The sequence below is a fragment of the Schistocerca gregaria genome, chromosome 5 (assembly GCF_023897955.1).
Source record: "Schistocerca gregaria isolate iqSchGreg1 chromosome 5, iqSchGreg1.2, whole genome shotgun sequence".
Lineage (NCBI taxonomy): Eukaryota > Metazoa > Arthropoda > Insecta > Orthoptera > Acrididae > Schistocerca > Schistocerca gregaria.
The window spans coordinates 386004165-386029140 of NC_064924.1; the positions used below are offsets into that span (position 1 = coordinate 386004165).

A 24976-nucleotide genomic window follows, 5' to 3' on the forward strand; every position below is an offset into this window, starting at 1 on the left:
ATTTGATTTATTAAAATATTCCTATCCAAACCCAATTAATGAGGGTGGAGGCCTTACTTTTTATTCAGCCCTCATAATTATGTTGTGCAAAATTTGAGCCCAATGCTTCAGGAGGATTTCAATGGAGGACTGTTGTGTGAGATACCCAAGAGTTAAGACAGCTTAAAAGTGAAACTAGTAGTAATGAATGGAAGATGCTTGTTATAAATTCAATACTTTGTGTGCTCAGTACTCTGTTACAGTTGCAACGCTCTTATCACCGGTTCTGTGCTACATGACATCAAAGTTGGTGGAAAACCATGTATGATAATTTTTGAACTGTTTTCAACCATAATAATTTTTTGAAAGAATTCATTATATTGACTGCTCTTTAGTACTCTCATTGAGGAGTTATTTGTTATCAGTTCTACAAGTAGCAGCAGTTACTTATGAGTATTATAGAAGTTATTAATGTGTAAAAATGTCACATAAAATTTTTGCATAAATTTTTTAACTAATGTGTACCACAATATTTTGTGATAAATGATACTGACCAATATTTAATAATGGCTTAGAGAAAATACTTGTTATCAACTGCTATCACATTGAAAAATTTGTGCATACATTGATATGTTGTTAAATACTAGTTCTATTACCTGCAATTGTCCTTACTTACATTTTATTAGGAAGAGCAGATTTTATTGTAGTAGAAAAGATTTATTTTGTTAGGAGACCCTCTGGATATGTTCAGAAATGAGCTTGAAATACTAACATCAAATATTCACAAACAATCTTTTTAACAAGTGCATTCTGTATAACAAACTTAACATGTTTTTAATGCATTTACATTCATTAATCTAATTATCTAGTACAATATTTTTTTTAAATTCTGTTAAAGTATAACATACAATTTAATGCATTCTGATTGTAACTAAATTTGTTGTCTTCAAAGAAAGCTAAAACTGTATTTCATGTAATCACAAAGGACTTTTCTTCATGCCAGGCTTTGGATAAGGCATCAGTTGCTGATTAAGCTTCCTAGCTTTTCTTGATAATTCTGGTTGAAACTGAAAAATCTGAGGGCATTTGCTCTATCACCCATCTTTTAAAAGAAAATGTTAACATTTGCAATTTCTCGAAATCTGAGGAAACTGTGAAGTAGTGTCTGAAAGAAGATGCGTAAATATTCAGTCAGATCTAGATAAGATTTCAAAGTGGTGCAATGATTGGCAGCTTGCTTTACTGTCCAGAAATTAAAACTGTGCATTTCACAAAACGATAAATCACAGTATCCTATGACTATAACATCAATGAGTCACAGTTCGAATCAGCCAACTCGTGCAATTACCTGGGTGTAACACACTGTAAATCGAATGATTACATAGGCTCTGCTGGGGGTAAAGCAGATGATAGACTTCAGTTTAAAGGTAGAATACTGGGGGAAGTACAATCAGTCCACAAAGGAGATTGCTTACAAATCACTTGTGTCTACATCTACATCTACATGATTACTCTGCGATTCACATCTAAGTGCTTAGCAGAGGGTTCATCGAACCACAATCATACTATCTCCCTACCATTCCACTCCCGAACAACGCGTGGGAAAAGCGAACACCTAAACCTTTCTGTTCGAGCTCTGATTTCTCTTATTTTATTTTGATGATCATTCCTACCTACGTAGGTTGGGCTCAACAAAATATTTTCGCATTTGGAAGAGAAAGTTGGTGACTGAAATTTCGTAAATAGATCTCGCCGCGACAAAAAACATCTTAACTTTAATGACTTCCATCCCAACTCGCGTATTGTATCTGCCACACTCTCTCCCCTATTACGTGATAATACAAAATGAGCTGCCCTTTTTTGCACTCTTTCGATGTCCTCCGTCAATCACACCTGGTAAGGATCCCACACCGCGCAGCAATATTCTAACAGAGGACAAACGAGTGTAGTGTAACCTGTCTCTTTAGTGGACTTGTTGCATCTTCTACGTGTCCTGCCAATGAAACGCAACCTTTGGCTCGCCTTCCCCACAATATTATCTATATGGTCTTTTCAGCTGAAGTTGTTCGTAATTTTAACACCCAGGTACTTAGTTGAATTGACAGCCTTGAGAATTGCACTATTTATCGAGTAGTCGAATTCCAACGGATTTCTTTTGGAACCCATGTGGATCACCTCAAACTTTTCGTTATTTAGCGTCAACTGCCACCTGCCACACCATACAGCAATTTTTTCTACATCGCTTTGCAACTGATACTGGTCTTCAGATGACCTTACTAGATGGTAAATTACAGCATCATCTGCGAACAACCTAAGAGAACTGCTCAGATTGTCACCCAGGTCATTTATATAGATCAGAAACAGAAGAGGTCCCAGGACATTTCCCTAGGGAATATCTGATTTCACTTCAGTTTTAGTCGATGATTTGCCGTCTATTGCTACGAACTGCGACCTTCCTGACATGAAATCACGAATCCAGTCGCACAACTGAGACAATACCCCATAGGCCCGCAGCTTGATCAGAAGTCGCTTATGAGGAACGGTGTCAAAAGCTTTCCGGAAATCTAGAAATACGGAATCAACTTGAGATCCCCTGTTAATAGCAGTCATTACTTCGTGCGAATAAAGAGCTAGCTGCGTTGCACAAGAACGATGTTTTCTGAAACCATGCTGATTACGTATCAATAGATTGTTCCCTTCGAGGTGATTCATAATGTTTGAATACAGTATATGCTCCAAAACCCTACTGCAAACCGACGTCAATGATATAGGTCTGTAGTTTGATGAATTACTCCTACTACCCAATTTAGTATTGGAGGGCAGCGTGGAGGGTAAAAATCGTAGAGGGAGACCAAGAGATGAATACATTAAACAGATTCAGAAGGATGTAGGTTGCAGTAGGTACTGGGAGATGAAGAAGCTTGCATAGGATAGAGTAGCATGGAGAGCTGCATCAAACCAGTCTCAGGACTGAAGACCACCACCACCACCACCACCACCACCACCACCACAACAACAACAACAACAACAACAACAACCACCCTTCGTAAACACTGGTGCGACCTGCGCAATTTTCCAATCTGCAGGTACAGATCTATCGATGAGCGAGCAGTTGTATATGATTTTTAAGTAGGGAGCTATTTTATCAGCGTAATCTGAAAGGAACCTAACTGGTATACAATCTGGACCTGAAGACTTGCCCGTATCAAGCGATTTGAGTTGCTTCGCAACCCCTAAGGTATCTACTTCTAAGAAACTCATACTAGCAGCTGTTCGTGTTTCAAATTCTGGAATATTCCATTCGTCTTCCCCGGGGAAGGAATTTTGGAAAACTGCGTTCAATGACTCCACTTTAGTGGCACAGTCGTCAGTAACAGTACCATCGTCACTTCGCAGCGAAGGTATTGACTGCGCCTTGTCACTTGTGTACTTTACATACGACCAGAATTTCTTCGGATTTTCTACCAAATTTTGAGACAATGTTTCATTGTGGAACCTATTAAAGGCATCTTGCATTGAAGTCCATGCCAAATTTCGTGCGTCTGTAAATTTTAGCCAATCTTCGGGATTTCGCATTCTTCTGAACTTCGCATGCTCTGCAACAGCGTTCGGACCTGTTTTGTGTACCATGGGGGATCAGTTCCGTCTCTTACCAATTTATGAGGTATGAATCTCTCAATTGCTGTTGCTAGTATATCATTGAATTTGAGCCACATCTCATCTACATTTGCATAGTCAGTTTGGAAGGAATGGAGATTGTCTCTTAGGAAGGCTTCTAGTTTAAATAAAATTATTTTGCGTTTGTTTCTGGTGGATTTGGAAGAAACAGTATTGAGCCTAGCTATAACGACCTTGGGATCACTAATCCCTGTATCAGTCATGATGCTCTCTATTAGCTCTGGATTGTTTGTGGCTAAGAGGTCAAGTGCGTTTTCCCAACCATTTACAATTCGCGTGGGTTCGTGGACTAACTGCTCGAAATAATTATCGGAGAAAGCATTCAGGACAATCTCGGAAGATGTTTTCAGCGTACCACCGGTTTTGAACAAGTATTTTTGCCAACATATTGAGGGAAGGTTTAAGTCCCCACCAACTATAACCGTATGAGGGGGGTATTTATTTGTTACTCACTGAACTGTTCAGCAACTATTTCATTAGAGTCTTGGGGTCAGTAGAAGGAGCCGCTAATGGGCAATATTTAACATGTACAGAGAAGGGCAGGATGAATGGTCACAAGTTTGTCTGACCTGTTTGAGAGTGTTGCAGTGATGCTGAAAAACTGAAGCGGGGGACTCTTGAAGATAGATGTAAACTATCTCAAGAAATTCTACTAACAAAGTTTCAAGAACTGGCTTTAAATGATGATTCTAAGAATATACTACAACCCCCTATGTATCGCTTACACAGGGATTGTGATGACAAGATCAGAATAATTATTGCATGCACAGAGGCATTCAAACAATCAATCTTCCTTCACTCCATATGTGAATGGAATGGGAAGAAACTCTAATAACTGGTACAATCGGACATACCCTCCATCATGCACTTTGCAGTGGCTTAGAGAGTATGGATGTAGATATAGAAACTGGAGTGGATGGAGCATAATCTACAGATGGGCCATTTCCATGATGTCAACATGACATAATTGATTCTGTCATTTCGCCCCGTCAGTTTCATGACAGTCAGTCGTAGCCCCCGATGTCAACACCGTCAAAAACTTTGGATTTAATGCAAATTTGATGTGGCAACTTAACAGAGAACTTTTTATTCACTGTGTATGTGCTTTTGCAAGAGTTACAACTGAGTTACTTCATTGACTGTGTTAGTTAGATCTCAACAAGAAGAAGAACTATTATGGAAGCCGAATGAGTCACGGTACATATTAACATAAAGCAAAGATACAGGAACTTAACCTGCATGAGTATACTGCTTAATGCTACTCACACTAATGCCATCTAAGATGGATCAAGTAAATTAATAAGAAAACTGTTGCCTCATCAGTTTTACTACATAGTTGCCATTTAGCTGTATTCATAGCTTAACATTTACTTGATTCCAAAAGTATTTTTCAAATAATATATTTCCACATCTATAAATAGTAAGTCCTATTTACAGCACATTATTGTCATATAGCTTTATAATAAGACTTGAGCTTTGAAGCTACAGCACTGGAAACTAAAATTGCTGGGAATTTATGTTGTGTATTAGGTTTGTATCGATCACCAATGGTGTAATTAAAACCTTCTTTGAACAGCTGGAAGATATAGTCCAACACCTCTCAAAAACATATGCTTATTTGATCATTACAGGAGATCTGAACATAGACACGAGTAAAAATACAGACAATACTAAGACTCTACTGGACTTATTGTGCATATACAATCTAAAAATCAAAATAGATAAACCAACCAGAGTAAAAAGCATAGTGAAACTATAATTGATCATGTAATAAGAAATATTCCTACATGCTATTGTGACACACAGGTAATAAACTCCACATTAGCAGACTATTTTGCAATCATGATAGACATAAATATAAAGACTAGTGATTTGGTGCAGAAGATATGGGAGATGAGAAGACAGAACTGCCAACATAACATAAATCTGCTAAAAAAAGATGTTAACAGGCAGAAAACTGGGAAACAATAAATGCAGCTAAAGATGCAAACACCAAATGGAACCAGTTTTTTTCTTTATTCAATTATTATTACTATGATGTTATATGTCCTGTTAGTAAAAGGCTTGTCAAACAGCAACAAAAAAAGAAAAGCCGGGTGACTGGAGAAGTAATCCATGCCAGAAATGTGTATTATGACCTCTCCAAACAAACAAACAAAAAAAAAAAAAATAAATAAAAATAAAAATAAAAATAAAAAAATACTGAGGCCTACTACACACTGTATAAAACAAAAAAGAAAGAGTACTGTAGTTTTATTAGAGAAACTAAAGCATCATTCATCAAGATGTCTATAGATAAGGGAAAGAACTACTCAAAAGGTTTATGGTCGTTCATTAATGAAGAGAGAGGAAAAGTAACAAATCAGGCAGAGGACATCTGCCCACTGATGAGTGGGAAAAGCAACGCAAACCCTCTAGAAATAGCCAATACTTTTAACAGATATTATATTACTGTAGCGGACAAATTAATAAGACAAAATAAAACAAATGCAGTAAGTAAATTGTTAAACCCCCCACATACAAATCATACTATGGTTTTCATACCTACAACAGATACAGAAGTGTCAAACCTAATAAAACAACTTAAAATTAAACATTCATCTGGCTTGGATGGTGTCACATCACATCTCACAAAGGAATGCAGAGAATGTATATTAAAAACATTGACACACATGCTGAATGCTGCGATAGAAGAAGGTATATTTCCAGATTCACTGAAAATAAGTGAAGCCAATATTTAAGAAAGGGAACAGGGGTGAATTAGGAAATTACAGGCCAATATCATTGATTTCAATATTTGCTAAAATCTATGAAATGATAGTAAAGAATAGAATTGTAAGTTTTATAACAAAGTACAGTATACTGCATTCATCACAACATGGTTTCAGAGAAGGGAAGTCAACAAAAACAGCATCAACATATATAATAGAGCACATTCTTAATTTACTTGACAGGCAACAAAAGGCTTGTGGGATTTTTATGGACCTATCTAAGACATTTGATTGTGTGAACCACTCAAAATTAATGATGAAATTATATCAGTATGGAATTAGAGGAAAATGTTATGACATACTTAAATCATACATTACAAATAGGAAACAATGCACAGAAATCAGACATACTAGTGGGGGAAATATAACAAGCTACAGATCAGAATTACAAACAGTTAAACACGGTGTGCCGCAAGAGTCTGTGCTTGGGCCAATACTAGTTATACTCTATGTAAATAACTTCCCTAGCTATATAAATCAGAAACTTATAATGTATGCTGATGACACAACAATCATTTGTACAGCTGACACAAAGGAGGAGCTTGAGAAGGAAGCACTCCTGACTATTGAAAATGCAAATAAATATTTAACACAAAACAACCTGTTTATGAATCAGTCTAAAACAATGAATTTAGTATTTCAGACCAAGCATAGTGAAAATTATAATATAAATGTTAATAAAAATGGAAAGATTATTAAACAAGTAACCAGCACAAATTTTCTAGCAACTATAATAGACAAACATTTGGCATGGGGGGAGCACATAGATGCACTGTGTAAAAAGATAAACAAACAGATCTGCATCATGCATAAAACAGCTAAGACTGTGGATGATAAAGTCCTCAGATCAATGTATTACGGACTTGTCTTATTCAGTTCATATACGGGGAAGTGCACAAGCTGGCTACCTAAAAAGAATATTCACAATTCAGAAAAGGGCCGTTGAGATGCATTGCAAAAATACCACCAAGACAAACCTGTAGGCAAGCTTTTGTACACTATAATATTATGACAGTATATTCACTGTACATATACCATAGCATAATGGCGGTAAGGTCAAGCGATAAACACCTCCTAAATAAAGATGTACACAAACGCGGTACAAGAGGAAATGAAAATTACTAAATGATAAACATAAATCTAAACTGTCTATGACTGCCCCAGAAGAAGCAAGCAAAAGGTTTTTTTAATAAACTCCCCAAAATCATTAAAAAAGAAACAGATCTAAAATGTTTTAAAAATCATTTGAAACTATATCTCACAGAGAAATGTATATATAGTTTGAGTGAATACTAAGATGGTGTTTAAATATGTTATATCATTACTGAAATGTACCTTTAAAATTATCATTTCTGTTCGTTGTTTGGATTTGTGTGTACATATAATGTGAAACATGTAATACCTTTGTATGATTATGGACTATTTCTGTTTAATTGTTCGTTTCATTTATATATAATGAAATCAAGTTTGATGTTAATAGCCTATTGAATGACACGCACAATAGTCTCAGATAGATTTTCAGCTGGAGTCCATGGGCAAAGAATAAATAAATAAATAAATCTAGCTAATATATCACTGAGTCCAGACACACAGATATTTTTTAATAATTTTTTTAAACTGGTAGTGATTCCCAGTTTCTTGCATTATGTTAGACAGGAGTTTAATCAATATGTTACCGCCAGAGTACATAACTCTGTTCTGGAACCTGGAGTTTACATGAAAATTATTTTTGTGTATTTACTGTGAATATGTGTATCAAATTTCAGCTGTAACCAATTTTTATTATCAGCAACAAAAAACTTTAAGGGGTGAATATATTGGGAAGTGAGTGTAAGAATTCAAAGATCCTTAAAAATGTTTCTGCAAGATGTACTGTTGTTCACTTTACACAACATTCTTATTGCTCAACCATGTCTAAGGTGTAATAATCCAGAAAATAATTCCATAACACAACAGAGAATGATAAAATGAAAAATTAGGCTGTACTCTTATTTTTAGGTCAATACAATGAAAGGTGATTCTAAGAGCTTAATAAACTGAACTATGCTTCTTGATGACTTTATCCATGTGCTAACTCAATTTATAGTTGTTATCCAGCTGATCCAAAGAAGGTTTATACCATGTGTTAAATTCAGTGTATGACCATTAATGTCTACTTTCCATATTAAACGGTAAAATAGCTTGTTTGAAACACCACAATAGAAGTCTTTGTGAGATTATGATCCACACTGTTAGCTGTGTACCATTTGTAACCCTGCTGGGCTATCATCTGAGTATCCTTTGGGGCTGAGTTTGAATTGTTGGATAACATGCTTGTGTCATTAGCAAACATTAAATTTTTTGAGCCTTTATTTAAAGATAATGGAGGATCATTTGTGCAGGTTAGAAAGAAACAGTACTGATCCCTGTGGCACTCCACATGTTATGTTCCTCCATTCTTAGGTTATTTTCAGGCCTGTGATAAGAGTCTGTTAATGAGACCCTCTGCTAAATGTAAGGGAGTTAAGATTCTATCTGTGCAAGAGGGATGCAACCAATGCCATAAAACATTAGTGTGTTAAGTAGAATTTTATGATTCACACAATGAAAGGCTAGTAAGGTCACTGAGTGAGAAATAGGTTTCACTATGAAATCAGATCATGAATCTGATTTGTGGCTATGACCACAACATAATATCAGCAGTCTTTGTTGATCAGACTGGAATGCATTAAGTTAAAGGGTCCATTTTTTACAATTATTGAAAAAGGTTAAATGACATTCCAACATTTCCAAACAACCAATTTTGCAATTGGTAAGTCAGGACCTAACTCTAGATCCACTTACCCTCACACCAAATAAATTTTAATTAGACACACTTGTGTTTAGAACACCCTGAAACATCCTAGTAAATAGAATGGTGCTATTTTCATTGTTTGCTTTACAACAAACTGCTTACAATTAAAAAAGGAGATGAAGTTATCTGCCCCCCCACGGATGCACACACACACACACACACACACACACACACACACACACACACACACACACACACACACACACTGGCTAAAGTGCGCTGTGTACTAATTGTCAATGGTAGACACCAAAAACTACTTCCTTGAACACTAGACTGCCATTAACAATTAAAATGCAGCATACATAGTACTTGAAGTCCATCTGGACAATCATGTATAGGAAACTGACAACATGGTCTATTTTTTTATTATTATTATTTATTTTCTCCACCCTGAATTGCAACAGATGTAAACATTTCTACTTTATCATCAAATAGAGATCAATATTAAAAATTACTACATCTAAAAAATACAGTGTCTGAATGTAACTAAAATCTATCAAATACTGGATGGATTAAAAAAAATCTACTCACCAAATGTCAGCAGGAGAAGACACACTATGTATAACAATGATTTGCAAATATTTGAAATCATTTTCAAGCTCATTTTTTAACCTTAAGCTCACGATCTCTAACACAAACAAACCTTTTCTCATAAAAGAATAGCTTCTTCTTCTTATCATGCAACGTAAATATAGGTAATGTTTAACAGTATAATATCGAAATGTGTATTTATTACCGGCGAAAATTTTAGATGGCACATTTCTAGACAGTAACTTCTAGAATATTCATGTAAGACTGTCACAGCTTGATACAACTGATAACAAGTAACTTTCTTGTGCAATTGCTAGAGGGCACTCTATATTCATGTTTCCAAAAAAGTTACTGCACTAACAAAATAACTGAAAAATTGTCACAGTTAATTTCTTGTCACACTTTGATATTATGTAGCATGAAGTCTATGAAGAGAGCTTGAAATTTAAATAGTGTGCTGAGTGATACTTGAGTTTGATGCACTTCATCACTATTAGTTTCAATTTAAGTCTATAGTAGTCCTCACATGACTTTTCAATGCCCCAACCCCCTGGCCCCCTAAATCATGAATTTCTGATGTCCTGAATTCAAATTTTTCACTAGTTAGTTTTATTGTACTGGGAACTTCTGTGCAAAAATTCATTGAAATTCAAGATGGGAAAATCGATCTGCTTGTTGTGAAATTACTCTAGATCAAACACTACATTTATAACAGCTGGCGTTGCACACATCTGCATAGTCAGGAAGTCACATTTAGAACTTACTTCAACATTTTAGTAATTTTAAAGTCCACCCCATGATAAAAAAAATATGTATTTTTTGTTTATAGTGAAGAATCAATCGTAGTATAAAAATAACGTCAACATTCATGCAACTAAAATCAAAAGAAGGAATTATATAAACTGTTAATCATTTAGCCTTTGTGTGGCACAGAGAGGAGTGAGGAACTCAGATACAAAAGAATTTCATCATTTACCCATAAAATATGGTGAAGACTCTAATAGATGATAAAATGAACATCAAACACAAGCTGGAATCATATCTACTTGACAACTACTCCAAAGAATATATACTAACAGGCCTGTTCCACATCACGGTCTGAGATCATAATTATGATCCATAGAACAAACAAATAACTAGCCTAGTGTAAAATCTTTTCAATTCATAGGTTCCAAACAAAGCTTCAGTTTAAATGCGCACAGATTCCAGTCAATTGAATGAACAGTCTTGTCACACCCAAACCTCCAGATGTCAGACACAGATCGGTACCAAATATTGTGTGTCACTAGGGGATCAACCAAAACACTGATTTAGCTCGTTCGGTATGCTGTCTTCCAGTAGAAGATGAATAAATGGTAATTAAAAGTGACACCAGAACTACTTAGTATAGGGAAAACTATCTGTGAGCTGTGAAGTTGAAGATATCAGGTAGGCAAGTTGGTAGAACAACAGATCATCGTACTGAAGATGCCTTTTTTTTTAACGGTTTACATGTGAAATTGTTATATGGGAGAATGTTTCAGAGTTTGTAGCAATTTTCTTTTGCCAGTCTCCTTTTGCTTCGTTGGTTGAAAGTAGCAAACATATAGAGTACATATGTATAGATAGGAGTGCTGTTACCTTTGCAAATATATGTTATAGGTTTGCTACTTTCAACTAACTAAGCGAAAGTAGACTGCCAAAAGAACATTGCTACAAATTCCGAAAGGTCATTTTACATATCATAAAAATGTTCTGCCATATAACAATTTCATGAGTAAACTTTTTGAAAAAACACCATCAGTGGGTTTCAAACTCGGGACCCATCTGATGTTCTACCAACTCACCTACCAGAGACATTCCCACTCATGGCTCAAAGATATGCTTTTCCTACACTCCACAGTTCTGGTGTTACTTTTAATTACCATTTGCACATGTTCTACTGGACAACAGCACACATCACAAACTATATTGGTGTTTTAGTTGATACTCTATCGACACGACATACAACGTTTGCAACCGAATTGAGTGTCTGATATCTGGAGGTTTGAGTGTAGGTCTAAATGGAAAAGGTTAGGGCTATTAGCTCAAATTAATCCTTTTCATAAATTTTATTTATTTATCACATCCTGAGAAACCAAGCAAACTGAAGTTACTCAGTCATAGAAGGAGTCAGTACAATGGCTTAGTTTACAAAATGCTAATTAGAACTTTTACACACAAAAGAAAATAAATAATTATGAAAAACACAATAAAATTGTTACAAATTATAGAGAAAACTTCATAACTACTACAAGGACCTCTTGTACAGAAAAGGAGTGAGTCACAACAAAGCTTTCAGCTCAAATAAGTTTTGAAGACGTGGGTGTTTCTCACTCTTTTTTTCTGCTGGAATCCTGTTGACATCTGCTGAATAGTGCTCACTTTTTTGCACAATGCTTTATGTCGTACTGTGGTCTCAAGTTTGAAGACTGGTTTAATGCCTCTCTCCTCATCTGTCTACCCTGTGCAGGCCTCTTCATCTCTGCATTACTACTACAACCTAAATCCATTTGAACATGCTTACTGTATGCAAGTGCTCATCACTCTTTACTATTCTTAAATCCCACATACAACACCAATACCAAATTGATTATTCCTCTCTACATGTCTCACTGTGTCCTATCACCTGTAGTCTTCTTTTACTCAAGTTGTGCAATAAATTTCCTTTTTTCCCAGTTTAATTCATTACATTCTCGCTGTTTATTTGATCTAATGCAGCCATAGCCAGTTCAATCTCGTTGAGAAAGGCGGGACGGGAGTAACATCTAGTTAAAAAACCATAGTTCACCTGGCCTTGGTAACAATACCTCATGGGGCCCCCTTGCCACAGTACAGTGAAGACTTCAATGGCAGCAAAGGGGAGATAGAGACATCAGAATGGTGGAGTTGACAGATGAAGCAAGCCTGTGTTTTTGGTCAAACAGGTGGAGGAGAAATCTCCTTTTTATGATTCTCAACAGTCATAGAGGTAGATGGGGTCACACCAGATGGACTGGGTGTGAAGGTGCAAGTCAATTGCATTTCAAGTCTGCAGCAGTCCCAATCCTAGAACCTGTATATCTCATTTCTTTTGAGCTGCAGAGTATAGTTCTCAGATCATAGTGTGTGGATCACTTCCTTGCAAGCTGAGATCCACTTTTAACAAAACCCACTTGGGGCAATTTTTTCTGCTGTCAAAACTTCAACTAAAGTCAAATGGCAATGAGATAAGGATGGTGGAAGCAGGTTTTCAGGTAAAACTGGAAAACTCTAGCTCATCAGATAGGCAGCAGATGTGTGACAGTCATCTTTTTTTGAGAGTCCCAATGCCTACTCAGGAATTAGTTCCTGAATTTGTGTTTGGGCAGGCCTATCTAGGATCACCACTTCCCACTCTGAATGGGGAAGGCAATACAAAATGTGGACTAAACATCGGGAGTCACACTCTCAGCCGGCTGAGAGGCTGCACCACACTCAGCGGGTCTCCCCGCATGCACTCGAAAAAATGAAGATTACCAAAGCTCTAAAGACTCTCATAAAGGATCAGACTTGTTTTTCAAATTTGCTTCTACCTAGCTGTGGATTTGTCGAACGAGCCCACACACATTCCAACAAAATTTGTCAATTTAACCTCACTTTTCAAGTAGAGGCTGTTCATGTATGCTGTATTTTGACAATAGTGGGAATGGCTACAAACACAGATAAAGGGTTTCTAACATTAACTCTAGCACTGTGTTTGGAGGAGGATGAGGAGAAAACAAAATGCTGTCCCAGAGAATGGTTTAAAATGAGAGAAATATGCACATGAAAACCTGTTAAAGGAAATATAGCACTCGATACCTGATGAATACGTCAACTTTCTGCGAGTTAAAATATCACAAAGTGGAAACATTTAGCCTACATTGTCCATGGAGGAACCAGAGTTTTATTACAGCACTCCTCCTATTATTGGACTCCTCCTTGTATGTTAAAGGACAGATGTGAAGGCTCTACCATTTTAGTAATTGCCAATGTTATTTTGTTTTTATCCTTGATCATAGTTCCCATAGGTGTGAAAACTTTTGATACAGTGAGAAAAATTGTAATACAACTATTTTCCATTAAACATAAGTGGTGAAACATCAGCACAAACAACTTTCACCACCTTGACAAATTTTCCATCCAATAAAATTCACGGTAAATATGTCGAACACACTTTATGTTTGACAAACATGTGCAACAGGGCTGTACACAATCAAATATTTGGCAAACATAATAAAATTTGACAAATTGTTTGATCATTTACAGAGCCCTTACTAATAGGAACCTGGAATGATTGAACATTATTTGGTTTCAAATCAAATTTTTATTACCACATAACATGCCTCATACAATCAAAGACTGTGACATAGGCGACATCAATTTTGAGACTAAGATACAGACTAATAAAATATTACTTTACATTTGAAATAAAATGACAGGCCTGAGAGCAGAACAGCACTTTTCATACATGAGCCTGGTTGAATGAACATTGCCAGGTTGTCAAGTGTAAGTAAAATTACAGAGTTGAGTTCAGTTTATGCCATCTTCTGGATGGGAAAAGATGAAGGAGAATGTCACACGCATGGTCTTCAGTTTGCTGTGAAGACTAACTTGTGAATGATCATCACCTAACTCCAACTGCTGTCAGCGAAAGAATAGTCTTTGAAAATCCCACTCTCTGAAGGTGCATTTATGACTTATCTCTGCATACATTCCCACCTTCAATGCTGATGTAGACACTAAAGACAAATTCTACAACCTGCTGAGCACAACCATCACCAAAGTACCGCCTAGAGACCAGCTCTTAGTATTTGGTGATTTCAATGCCAGAATTGGTTGAATCATCAGTTGGGGAGCAATGTGATAAGGAAGAAAGGATCTGGCAACTGCAATACCAATGGTCTATTGCTCCTTGTTCTATATGCTAAACATGAGCCCCCTATCCCTAACACTCAGCTGCTGCTGCCTACGTGCTACACGAGCACTCGGATGCGTCCCTGCTCGCAGCACTGGCACACCCTTCTACATCTACATCCAAAAACTGTATAGCCACTCTGCAAATCACACTTCAGTGCCTGACACAGGGTTTTTTGAGTCACCTTCACACCAGCTCCCTATTATTCCATTCTTGAAGAGTGTGTGGAAAAAATGAGTGCTTATATCTTCCTGTGTGAGCTCTGATTTCCCCTGTTTATTCTGTGACGATCATTTCTCCTTATGTGAGTCAGTGTCAACAAAGTATTTTCGAATTCTGAAGAGAAAGTTGTTGATTTGAAATTTTGTGAGAAGATCCAGCAACAACGAGAAATGCCTTTGTTTTCATGATGTCCACCTCAAATCCTGTATCATGTCCATGATATCCTCTCCCTATTTCTCAGTAGCACAACATGTGCTGTTCTTCTTCGAATTTTCTCAATGTACTCCATTAATCCCACCTGGTAATGATCCCCCACAGCACAGGTACTCCAAAAGATGATGGATAAGCATGGTGTAGGCAGTCTCTTTAGTAGATCTATTGTACCTTCATAGAGTTCTGCCAATAAAATGCAGTCTTTGGTTCACCTTCCCCACAACATTTTCTACGTGTTACTTCCAATTTAAGTTGCTTGCAACTGTAAATCCTTGGTATTTAGTTGAATTTGGAGCCTTTAGATTTGATTGATTTATAATGTAACTGAAGTTTAATGGATTCCTTTTAGCATTTATGTGGATGACCTCGCCCTTTTCATTATTTGGGATCAATTGCCAATTTTCCCACCATATAGATATCTTATCTAAATGGTTTTTCAATTGGTTTTGATCTTCTGATGACATGTATTCTAAATCATTTATACATAAGGAACAACAGAAGGCCTATAACACTACCATGGGGAATGTCAAAAGTCACTTCTGTTTTACTCGATGACTTTCCGTCAATTACTATAAACTGTATCTCTCTGGCAGGAAATCACAGTCGCGTAACTAAAACAATATTCAGTAAATGCGCAATTTGATTACAGCCACTTGTGATGTATGGCGTCAAAAGCCTTCTGGAAATCTAGAAATACCAAATCAATCTGAAATCCCTCGTCGATACCACTCAACACTTTGTGAGAGTAAAGAGCTAGTACTGTTTCACAAGAATGTTGTTTTCTAAATTTGTGTTGACTATGTGTCTTTGAGGTAATTCATAACATGTTAGAAAATCCTGCTGCATATCAATTTTAATGTTATGGAGCTGTTATTTAGCGCATTACTCCTATTGCCTTTCTTGGACATTGGTGTGATCTGTGTAACTTTCCAGTTTGTGCGTATAGATCTTCTGTTGCGAGTTGTTGTATATGACTGTTAAGTATGGAGCTACTGCATCAGCAGGCAGTGAAAAAAAAAATGATGTCCTTGTCATTAGAACCACAAGTAATTTCAATGATCATATGTTCCTTTTAGCCCAAAAAGATCAATCAACAACCTGCCAGACGGAAATACGACACTTTTACACTTCAAATTAAATGCACTACTAGAGATTACTGGAATGTAGTCTCAAATAAGCTAGCTAGTCATCCAGCCAGCACTAATAATGCAAAACAGGAGTGGCCACACTTCAGGAGGTCACTGCTGAGTCACCTGGGGAAACAATTGGTTCTGTGCAGAAAAAAAGGCACTACTGGTCTGATTAAAAATAATGAAAAAATTGTGTCTGATCAATGCCAAACACGAAAACCATCTATCCTTTTTTCAAGATCCACCTTCTAGCATGGAACAATAATACTTAATAGAACTTAAAAGTAAATGTGACACACAAATTAAAGAAATCAAGAGTAACTGGAAGCATTAAAAAGTTGAAGAACTGCAAAGACTACCTGATGTCCAAAGACTGCAAAACTTCTATACACGCAGATAGGAGATATAAGAGCCAATATGAGCCTCATCAGGGACACTGAAACCTACTGACAACTCTATGACCTTAACTGATTGTGAAAAAAATCTTGGAGCATTGGAAAGAACATTTCTCCACACTTCTGAATCATGCCTCCAAAGTTGCTTATGACTTTCACTGTAATGTCCGTCAGTAACTGCAACAATTATTGATGGCAGTTCCACCGACATACAGGAACTTTACCAAAGCATTCAATCGACTAAGACCAATAAAGGTTCCTGGTCCTATAGATAACACTCCTCTGGAACTGATACAAAATTGAGGTATATCTTTGAAGACTAAGCTTCTTACACTCATCCTCTTAATTAGGGAAATTTTAGAAGTACCTGACAACTTGAAGCATGTCACTGTTATCACTAGCTTCAAGAATGACAACTGTGGTGCATGTAGGAACTACTATGGTATATTGCTAGTGACAATTGCAGGTAAAATTCTTGCAATAATTTTATTAATTCGGCCCCATATTATTTCAGAGAGGTTTTTGCCTGAATCTCAATGCGGCTTCTGAATCTCCAGAGGCACAACAAATATGACCTTCTGTGCTAGACATCATGACAAATGCAGATAACAACAGAAGCCGCTAAACTTAGTTTTTATATGATCTGGAAAAAGCCTTTGACTCAGTACCTAGATCTGCTATGTGCAAAGTACTGAGACACTTTGGATGTCCTGAATGCTACATGGAATTGCTTCAAGCTCTTCATGATGGCTTGTCTCGACAGGTTCTTCATAGTAACTCTGCATTGGATTCATTCTCAACCACTCAGACTTTGAAATACGGCTGTGTGCTTGTTCCAACATTATTTGCTCTGTACATGGCTATCGAGCTGTACAAATAGCTATACGAATTACCTATAAACAATCAAAGCATGGAGATGAAGTTTTGTTTAGGTGGAGGTCTATTCACTCTGGCAAGACTTCGTTCAAAAAGATGTTCCCAGGTTACCTGGATGACAGAATCACAGTATTACCATCAATGTATAAAAGAAAGAATGAAAAGGAGAAAAAATACCGAAGGTACTCGCACAAACTGCCCTGAGATGAACTCTTCCTGAGTTCAATGCCTACATCTTAACATACAACACTGAAGCTGGTTGATCAATTTTCATATCTTGAACACATCTTGCCTGATGACCTATCTATGAACAGGATGTTAATAAAAGAATTGGGGCTGCCTATGCGGCATTCGGACAGTTAATGCAGAGTCTTCATGAATGAAAACGTAAAGCTGCATACTAAACTCACAGTGTTCACAGCTGTGGCTATTTCCACACTCCTGAATGGCTGTGACTTTGGACACAATATCGCTATGATATCAAGAAACCTGAGTGCTTCCATCAACAAAAAATGAGATGCATCTTGAACATTAAGTGGGAGGACTATGTGACCAACACAGTGTTTCTTGAAAAAGGGCATCTAAACAGCACTGAGTCAACCATCATCTCTCATCAACTGAAATGGTCAGGCCATGTTCACCGTATGAGTACTACCAGGCACCCACGCCAAGTCATTTATGGCAAACTCTGCTCTAGTAGTAGACCTCATGGAGCTCCACGTAAGTGCTTTAAGGACCAGCTGAAACACATCATGAAAATGAATGCTGTAAATATACAAACATGGGAAGAATGTGCTGTTGACAGTTTACTGTGGAGGAACACTACGTCCACCACTGTCAATTTGTTTGAAGAAGAAATCAAGTGAGAAGCAAGCTCTCCTCCAACCACTCAGTGTGATTTGTGTGGGTGCAAGTTTTATGACAGGATTGGTCCATCCAGTCATCAGAAACACATCCATAAGCTGAGTTGAAATGCTCATTCTACACAGAAAGAAGTCCTGCATATTTGGAATCAAGTTGCAGCTGACAATTGTGACGAGTCATTTGATCTAACTTCAGCATTATTCTGCAGCACCACACTTCAAAAGCTTATATTTCCTTCTTGTCTGATTTGTTTAATATCACTTCTGTACAAGGCTATGGTCCAGACAAATACCTTAAGAAAACATTCACAGCACTTACTTCTTTTTTGTTTATTTATGATACTTATTCACCCAGAACCATCTGCAGGCATGTCATACTTCCCAGAAAACTTTCCTTTCACCCTCACTCCTAAGAATTTAAATGTTTGATTTATATGACTGACCACCTTGTGACTGTAAAATTTCCCTTATATAAATGTACCAGGTCAGAAACAATATGCATAGTGTTTTGTTGCACTTAGGTGTTATCTGTTCTCTGAAACCCAATTCCGATGTTATCAATTACCTTTTAGCTAGACCATTGACATTCCATTTCACATATTTCACAATAATGCTTGTGTGATTGACAACGAGAAAAATTTCTGAATCATCTGTCATGTTTAGTGGCATATTCATCTCTACCAATAAACTTTTTTAATGGCTGACTAGCATCATTAACATTTTATTCTCATACAAAACACAGGTAATATGTTGAGCACCATCACATTCTGCCCTGATACTTCTTTCACAATTTAACATATAGTTTTATTTTTGTTCTGAAAGACTTTTATTCTCTAGGTGCAATGCATTGATTTAACCTTTCTGGCGACTCTCTTCACAATTTGCAGTACTGTCAGTTGTGTAAATATTTAACTGGGCTAGGACTGTCCCTAATATTATCATGAAGTTCCCATTTTCTTCTACATGATATCCTAATGCAATCAATTGTAGACTGGTTGCTTACTAGTACTGTGTATCTGCCTGCAATTTTCTAATGAGAAGCAGTTATCCAAGAAAAAACATTAAAGTCTGCAGAAATGTATTATATTTGTCATTAAGCTTGTCTATATTGTTACCAAATTTGTCCTTCAGGAGTGGGTTTAAAAGTCTTCATTGACAATGGACTATATCTAAATATTTTGTTAAGTACTTGGAGATATTCCTCTGCCTTGATTCCTTTCAGTATTAGCTACTATCTTTGTGTCACAACAACATAAGCCATTACTAATTTTTGTAAAACTGTGCCCATAATACTTGGTAATAGTAATCAATGACAGAATAATTAACATAATGATATGGTTTCTAACTGTGCAGTTTTTTTCTCTGAACTATAGTTGGAAAATAGATTGCCTGTATCAGGCTGAACATCTTTTTTTTTTTTTTTTTAATTGATGTTGGTTTTCAAATCCTCACTTACCTAAGCAACTTCTGTCACTGAAAATGGTACTAAACATAACATATGTGAGTTAGTCTAGTTCAAGATAGATTTAAGGAAAAAAGGTTTAGTGTTTTTTGTGTGTGTGTGTGTGGGGGGGGGGGGGGGGGGGGGTTTAAGATTTTTGTGGCTTGTCAATGTCGCTAGCCTAGATCAAGGGCTAGGCAGTTAGTGGGAAATACGTACAAAAAGAGGTTATGTTTCACACCTTATAATAACAGTTTTTTAAATGTTAGGCCTTAGCCACATTGAAGTAGATAGGCTAAATTCCAAATCGTAATACACAGTGCATGCATCTACAAGATTAAAAAAAAAAAAAAAAAAAGATATCCGCATGCAATTTTGGCCCACTGCACTCCTGTTTAACTGACAGCCTTCACAAACGCCTTGTTACACTTTGAACTGAAAATCCAACAAAAGTTGCAGTTTTTGTAGGGCACTGGTATACTGTAGGAAACACCAGCATAAACAAAACAGGTCGCTATGCGCAGAATTTAAATATTTATTAATTATAAATAGTTTTGGAATTCTTGATGGTGAAGGGTACTTCACATGAACAATTTAAACACAACTGCGTCATGCTTCTGGGTAATATAATTAAATTCTTCGCATTTTTGTCTAAACGCGTCACTGTTCTATATTAAATTCACGGTAACTCTTTATTCAATGACGGCCAGATTATCCGAAATGTCTTCATAACCAACATTTAGTAAAAATCAATAATTGTTGGAAGGACTCACTTGTCTCTTTTTTGCGATCTCATCATAACTCAGATATAAAAAAATCTTTTCCAACACTATGTCAGGCAAATCATGTAACGCCCTTATTTCTTCAGCACACACTTCTTTACGTTCATTCATAATGATCAAAACGTCAACATCTAGCAAAACATCAACTTCTATTTCTTTTGTGTATGTGTCGCAGATGCATCGTCCCTTTCCCTTTAACACACGGACAAAGATAATATTTGGTATAAGTTTGGTGAGCGCATGCGTACATTATACCGTGGGGCGTGGTCAGTATTTTAGTTCCTTTAAGTGAGCTGAGGGGGCCTATTACATTTATGTGTGAGATTTGATAATTCAAACACCGTTTCTCAGCAACAGTTTTATTTTGCAACTTACTTGCAATTACCTTTTTCGTCAAACAAAATGTAGACGAACCAAAAGCGCTGGAAATAGCTGAAGAGAGGTGTACATCTACAGTAGAGGATGTGGCTCAGTGCTGTACCCTTTAGTTATGTAGACAGATTGAACTTTGTATTTTCTGTTCCCTCCTACTGTGGCACCTAGTTCTGTTTTCTGTGAAACCCCTCTTCTAAAAGTATGCATTCATTGTTTCTGCTTTCTGCTTGGACTGTACTGTTTATATTATCCAAGTTATAGAACATGAAGTGCACCTTTCTCTTAAGGCTTTCGTGTTCTATTCTTGCTACAAAAATACGCTCAGTTCACCACAAGAGGTTAAGGGCTCAAATTTAACAACTTCAGATTGCGAGGATTGGAGCAGCATTCGTTCACTGGATTATTTCTTGTTTACAAAGGATCTTGGTAAAACGATTAGTTTGATGGAATGTGGCAGGCGTGACACTTCAGTATGATGACAGCTGCCGTACAAACGTTTCCAAGTTGCCAGATGAAGATTAGTGGGAAACCTGTAAATGGCAGAGTGAACTTTGTTTAAAGGAACATTTCTTTCTCCGACTGTATCAGTCAGTGTCCATCACTTGCGGGAGGAGAAGAATCGTCTGATGTATATCAATATTAATCGCTCAAGAGATCACTGAAATCGACCAAAGTCGAAAGACAGTGTACGACTTTGATCCGATATTCATTTGTTTCGGATGTTTGCTAACCTTTGTCTAATATAGGTGCTGGGCAATATTGTAATTGTTGTTGTCAATCTGTGTTGCCTTCGGTGTGTTGAGTTTTATGTTGTGAGTAAATACTGTTTTTAAACTTGTTTCGTAATGAGTGATGCTGGTCCTTCTAGGGGGGTTGTTAACTCCTTCCACTCCTAAATGCAAAGGGGGTGAAAATGTTGCGTAGCCAAGCACGTAAAATAGTGCTGATTGTCATAAAGTGCAGCAAAGAAGAAAAATAGCAGAAGAAATTGTTCCACCCGCTTTCACAGGCGGGGAAGAGAGCTGCTAAGTACACAGGACGAAGTGTGTCGAGTATGAAGAGAATGGTAAAATTTACGAAAACTAATCCTGACAAGTCTCCAAGAACGCCAAAAAAGAAAAGATTAGTTTAATTTAGTAGTCTGCTGTTCCACTGTCCTTCGGTACAACCCTCTATTGGATGTTATTTTTTCTTTTCACGTGTCGTTTATTACACTTAAATGACTTTGTGTATAAATACTGTATTGTATTTCGATATAGTCACTGTACAATGTGATCAAAGTTTTGAGGAATTTCTTTCCTTAATAGGAGACGTAGTAATATTCAAGAGGAGCCAGATGAATTTGACAAGCGTGTCATTCGTGACTTGATAGGAGACTTATACTATGCAGAAAGTTGCTCCCAGCGTAACGAAACTGTTGCCAGCTGTAACATTCAAGATAGAATGGAACTGTTGTGGTACTTCGCTTAGAAGAATTTTGAAGTCAGTGGGTTTCATGTGTAAAACGTCTCAAAACAAGAGGACATTGTTCCTCAAACGTGAGGACATTGTGGAGTGGAGATCTCGTTTTCTTGTTGAGATGAAAGCCTTTAGGGAGGCAAGAAGCGAAATTTTCTACCTAGACGAATCTTGGCTCGATAACAATCTTACTTGCGGCAAATGTTGGTAAAGCGAAGACATGGTTGGTGTGACAGCTTGGGGAAGAGCTTCTAACAGATTAATAGTACCATATGTTGGTTCTAAGAACGGTTTTGTGAGGCCAGAACCAGCCAAGGAGATTACCATGGGCAGATGAACTCCAATAACTTTTTTGAGGAAATGGTTTTACCCAATCTTTCCTGTAGCTGAGTTATTGTGTTAGACAATGCGTCCTATCAAAATAGGCAGCTGGACAAACATCCCACATACTACGATTCCAAGGGGAAATGCTCGAGTGGCTGAGGGGGAAAAAAAAACCATCGAGTGCGGCGCGAGCATGAGAAAGGTGGCTCTCTTCTCGTTAATTCGGCTACGAAAGCCTGCGGATAAATGCTGTGCTGTCGACACGTTAGCCGCAAGCAAAGGTCACAGAAAGATACGCTTGCCACCCTGTAACTGTGACCTAAGTGCAATAAAACTTGCTTGGGCGAAAGTAAAGAGAGTGTTTAGGGGAAAAAATGTTTTGGGGACATGTCTGCGTAAGATCTCCTTAAACTTGCGGACGATTCCCTTATGTCAGTCACTGAGGATGACTGGGTAGGCTACTGATATAAGGTGGAGCATTTGGAGAGGGAGTACTGGACAAACGATGGTATTATGGAAGCTGTCATTGATAACATCCGGCCGCTGTGGCCGAGTGGTTCTAGGCGCTTCAGTCTGGAACCACGCGATTGCTATGGTCGCAGGTTCGAATCCTGCCTCAGGAATGGATGTGTGTGATGTCCTTATATTAGTTAGGTTTAAGTAGTTCTAAGTTTTAGAGGACTGATGACCTTAGATGTTAAGTCCCATAGTGCTCAGAACCATTTGAACCATTGATAACATTAATTTTATTGTTGGCACAGGTGACTCCTGTTAATCGTCAGAATCCAGTTCAGATAGAGCTGAAGATGTTAGTGGGGTGTCTGACCTTGAATGACTTTGCACAGAGTCCATATTGTTTCTTCTTCATTGTTTCATTTTCATACTGTAAATTGTGTATATAAGAACATAAGTAAAAATCAGTAGTGAACTTCTACTCCATTTATCACATCTGCCTAAATACCTTCCTACAGAGATTTCATAGCTATAGAATTGCGCAAATTGTAGCAGTGGAAATGTTAATAAGCATGACGTTCAATAAGTTAAGACTTCTTCAACCATAATCACTGAAAGAATACATATAACACTGATGCTATCGCTAACTCTCTCACGTCTGCTACCATAAACAAACACACAACACACTAACACTGTAATGCTTTCTACTAGTGCGCTCGGGTTAGGTTGGCAGCGAGGGTAAGCTGTCACTGACGGTGCCGGCCGCAGTGGTCTCGCGGTTCTAGGCGCTTAGTCCGGAACTGCGCGACTGCTATGGTCGTAGGTTCGAATCCTGCCTCGGGCATGGATGTGTGTGATGTCCTTAGGTTAGTTAGGATTAAGTAGTTCTAAGTTCTAGGGGACTGATGACCACAGATGTTAAGTCCCTTAGTGCTCAGAGCCATTTGAACCATTTTTTGTCAGTGACAGTTGGATGCATTCGCTTTGTATCGAATCAACAACCTCCCATAAGTCAGCTCGCCAGGTGTCAACTTTGTTTTCGTGATTAATACAGGCAACGGGGCAATACACGGGCAGGTTGTATCATCAGAACGGCACTTGAAGTGGAATCTGTCATTCTTCTAATAAAATAGATGAAACTGAAATCTGGGACATCCTTGTATTAGTATCTGAATACCCTTCGTTGCAACGATTATGCACGCTGTTCGACTGTTTTTTGAAATGACAAAACATGACTTCATGTCTGTAACAGAACACACATCGCTGCTTGCGGACATTTTCTATGACTTAACGCAGTGAACTGAGAAAAGAGTGATCCAAATGCAAGCTAGCCTCTTTCACTACTTCATCATCGTATTCTCAAAACATTGTGTCTTAAATACCACTTTCCTGAATTTTAGCAGATGACAAAGCTTTTTATTGAGAATCTGCGTTTGACTAAGAATTTGCTAGCTACACATGGAAATACTCGGCAGCTGGCACTTTCAAAATGAAAATTGGATGAGCAAAAGCGAAAACAGAAGAAATCAACAACACAGTGGAGTCATTCGAAGAAGAAAGAAGCTCGTACCTGTCTCTGTTGCAAGAAAAGTTGGACATATTATTGCAAACTGCTGAAAACACATGGCCACAGAAGAAATAAAGGCGACTGCTAGCAATAAAAGTTATAGTTCCAGCTGAAAAGTGCACAGCAGACCAAATACATTTTTTCACATG

At 37.4% G+C, this 24976-nt stretch overlaps 1 protein-coding gene across 1 annotated transcript in view; it reads right to left on the minus strand.

The window, feature by feature from the left end:
- The window catches only part of LOC126272581 (F-box only protein 28), an 85740-nt gene extending 64876 nt beyond the window's left edge, over positions 1 to 20864 (minus strand). The window contains exon 1 of the mRNA XM_049975507.1: positions 20642 to 20864. Within this exon, the coding sequence (XP_049831464.1) occupies positions 20642 to 20761 (120 nt within the window). The 5' untranslated portion in view covers positions 20762 to 20864. The remainder of the gene's footprint in view (positions 1 to 20641) is intronic.
- Between the last annotated feature and the right edge of the window lie 4112 nt (positions 20865 to 24976).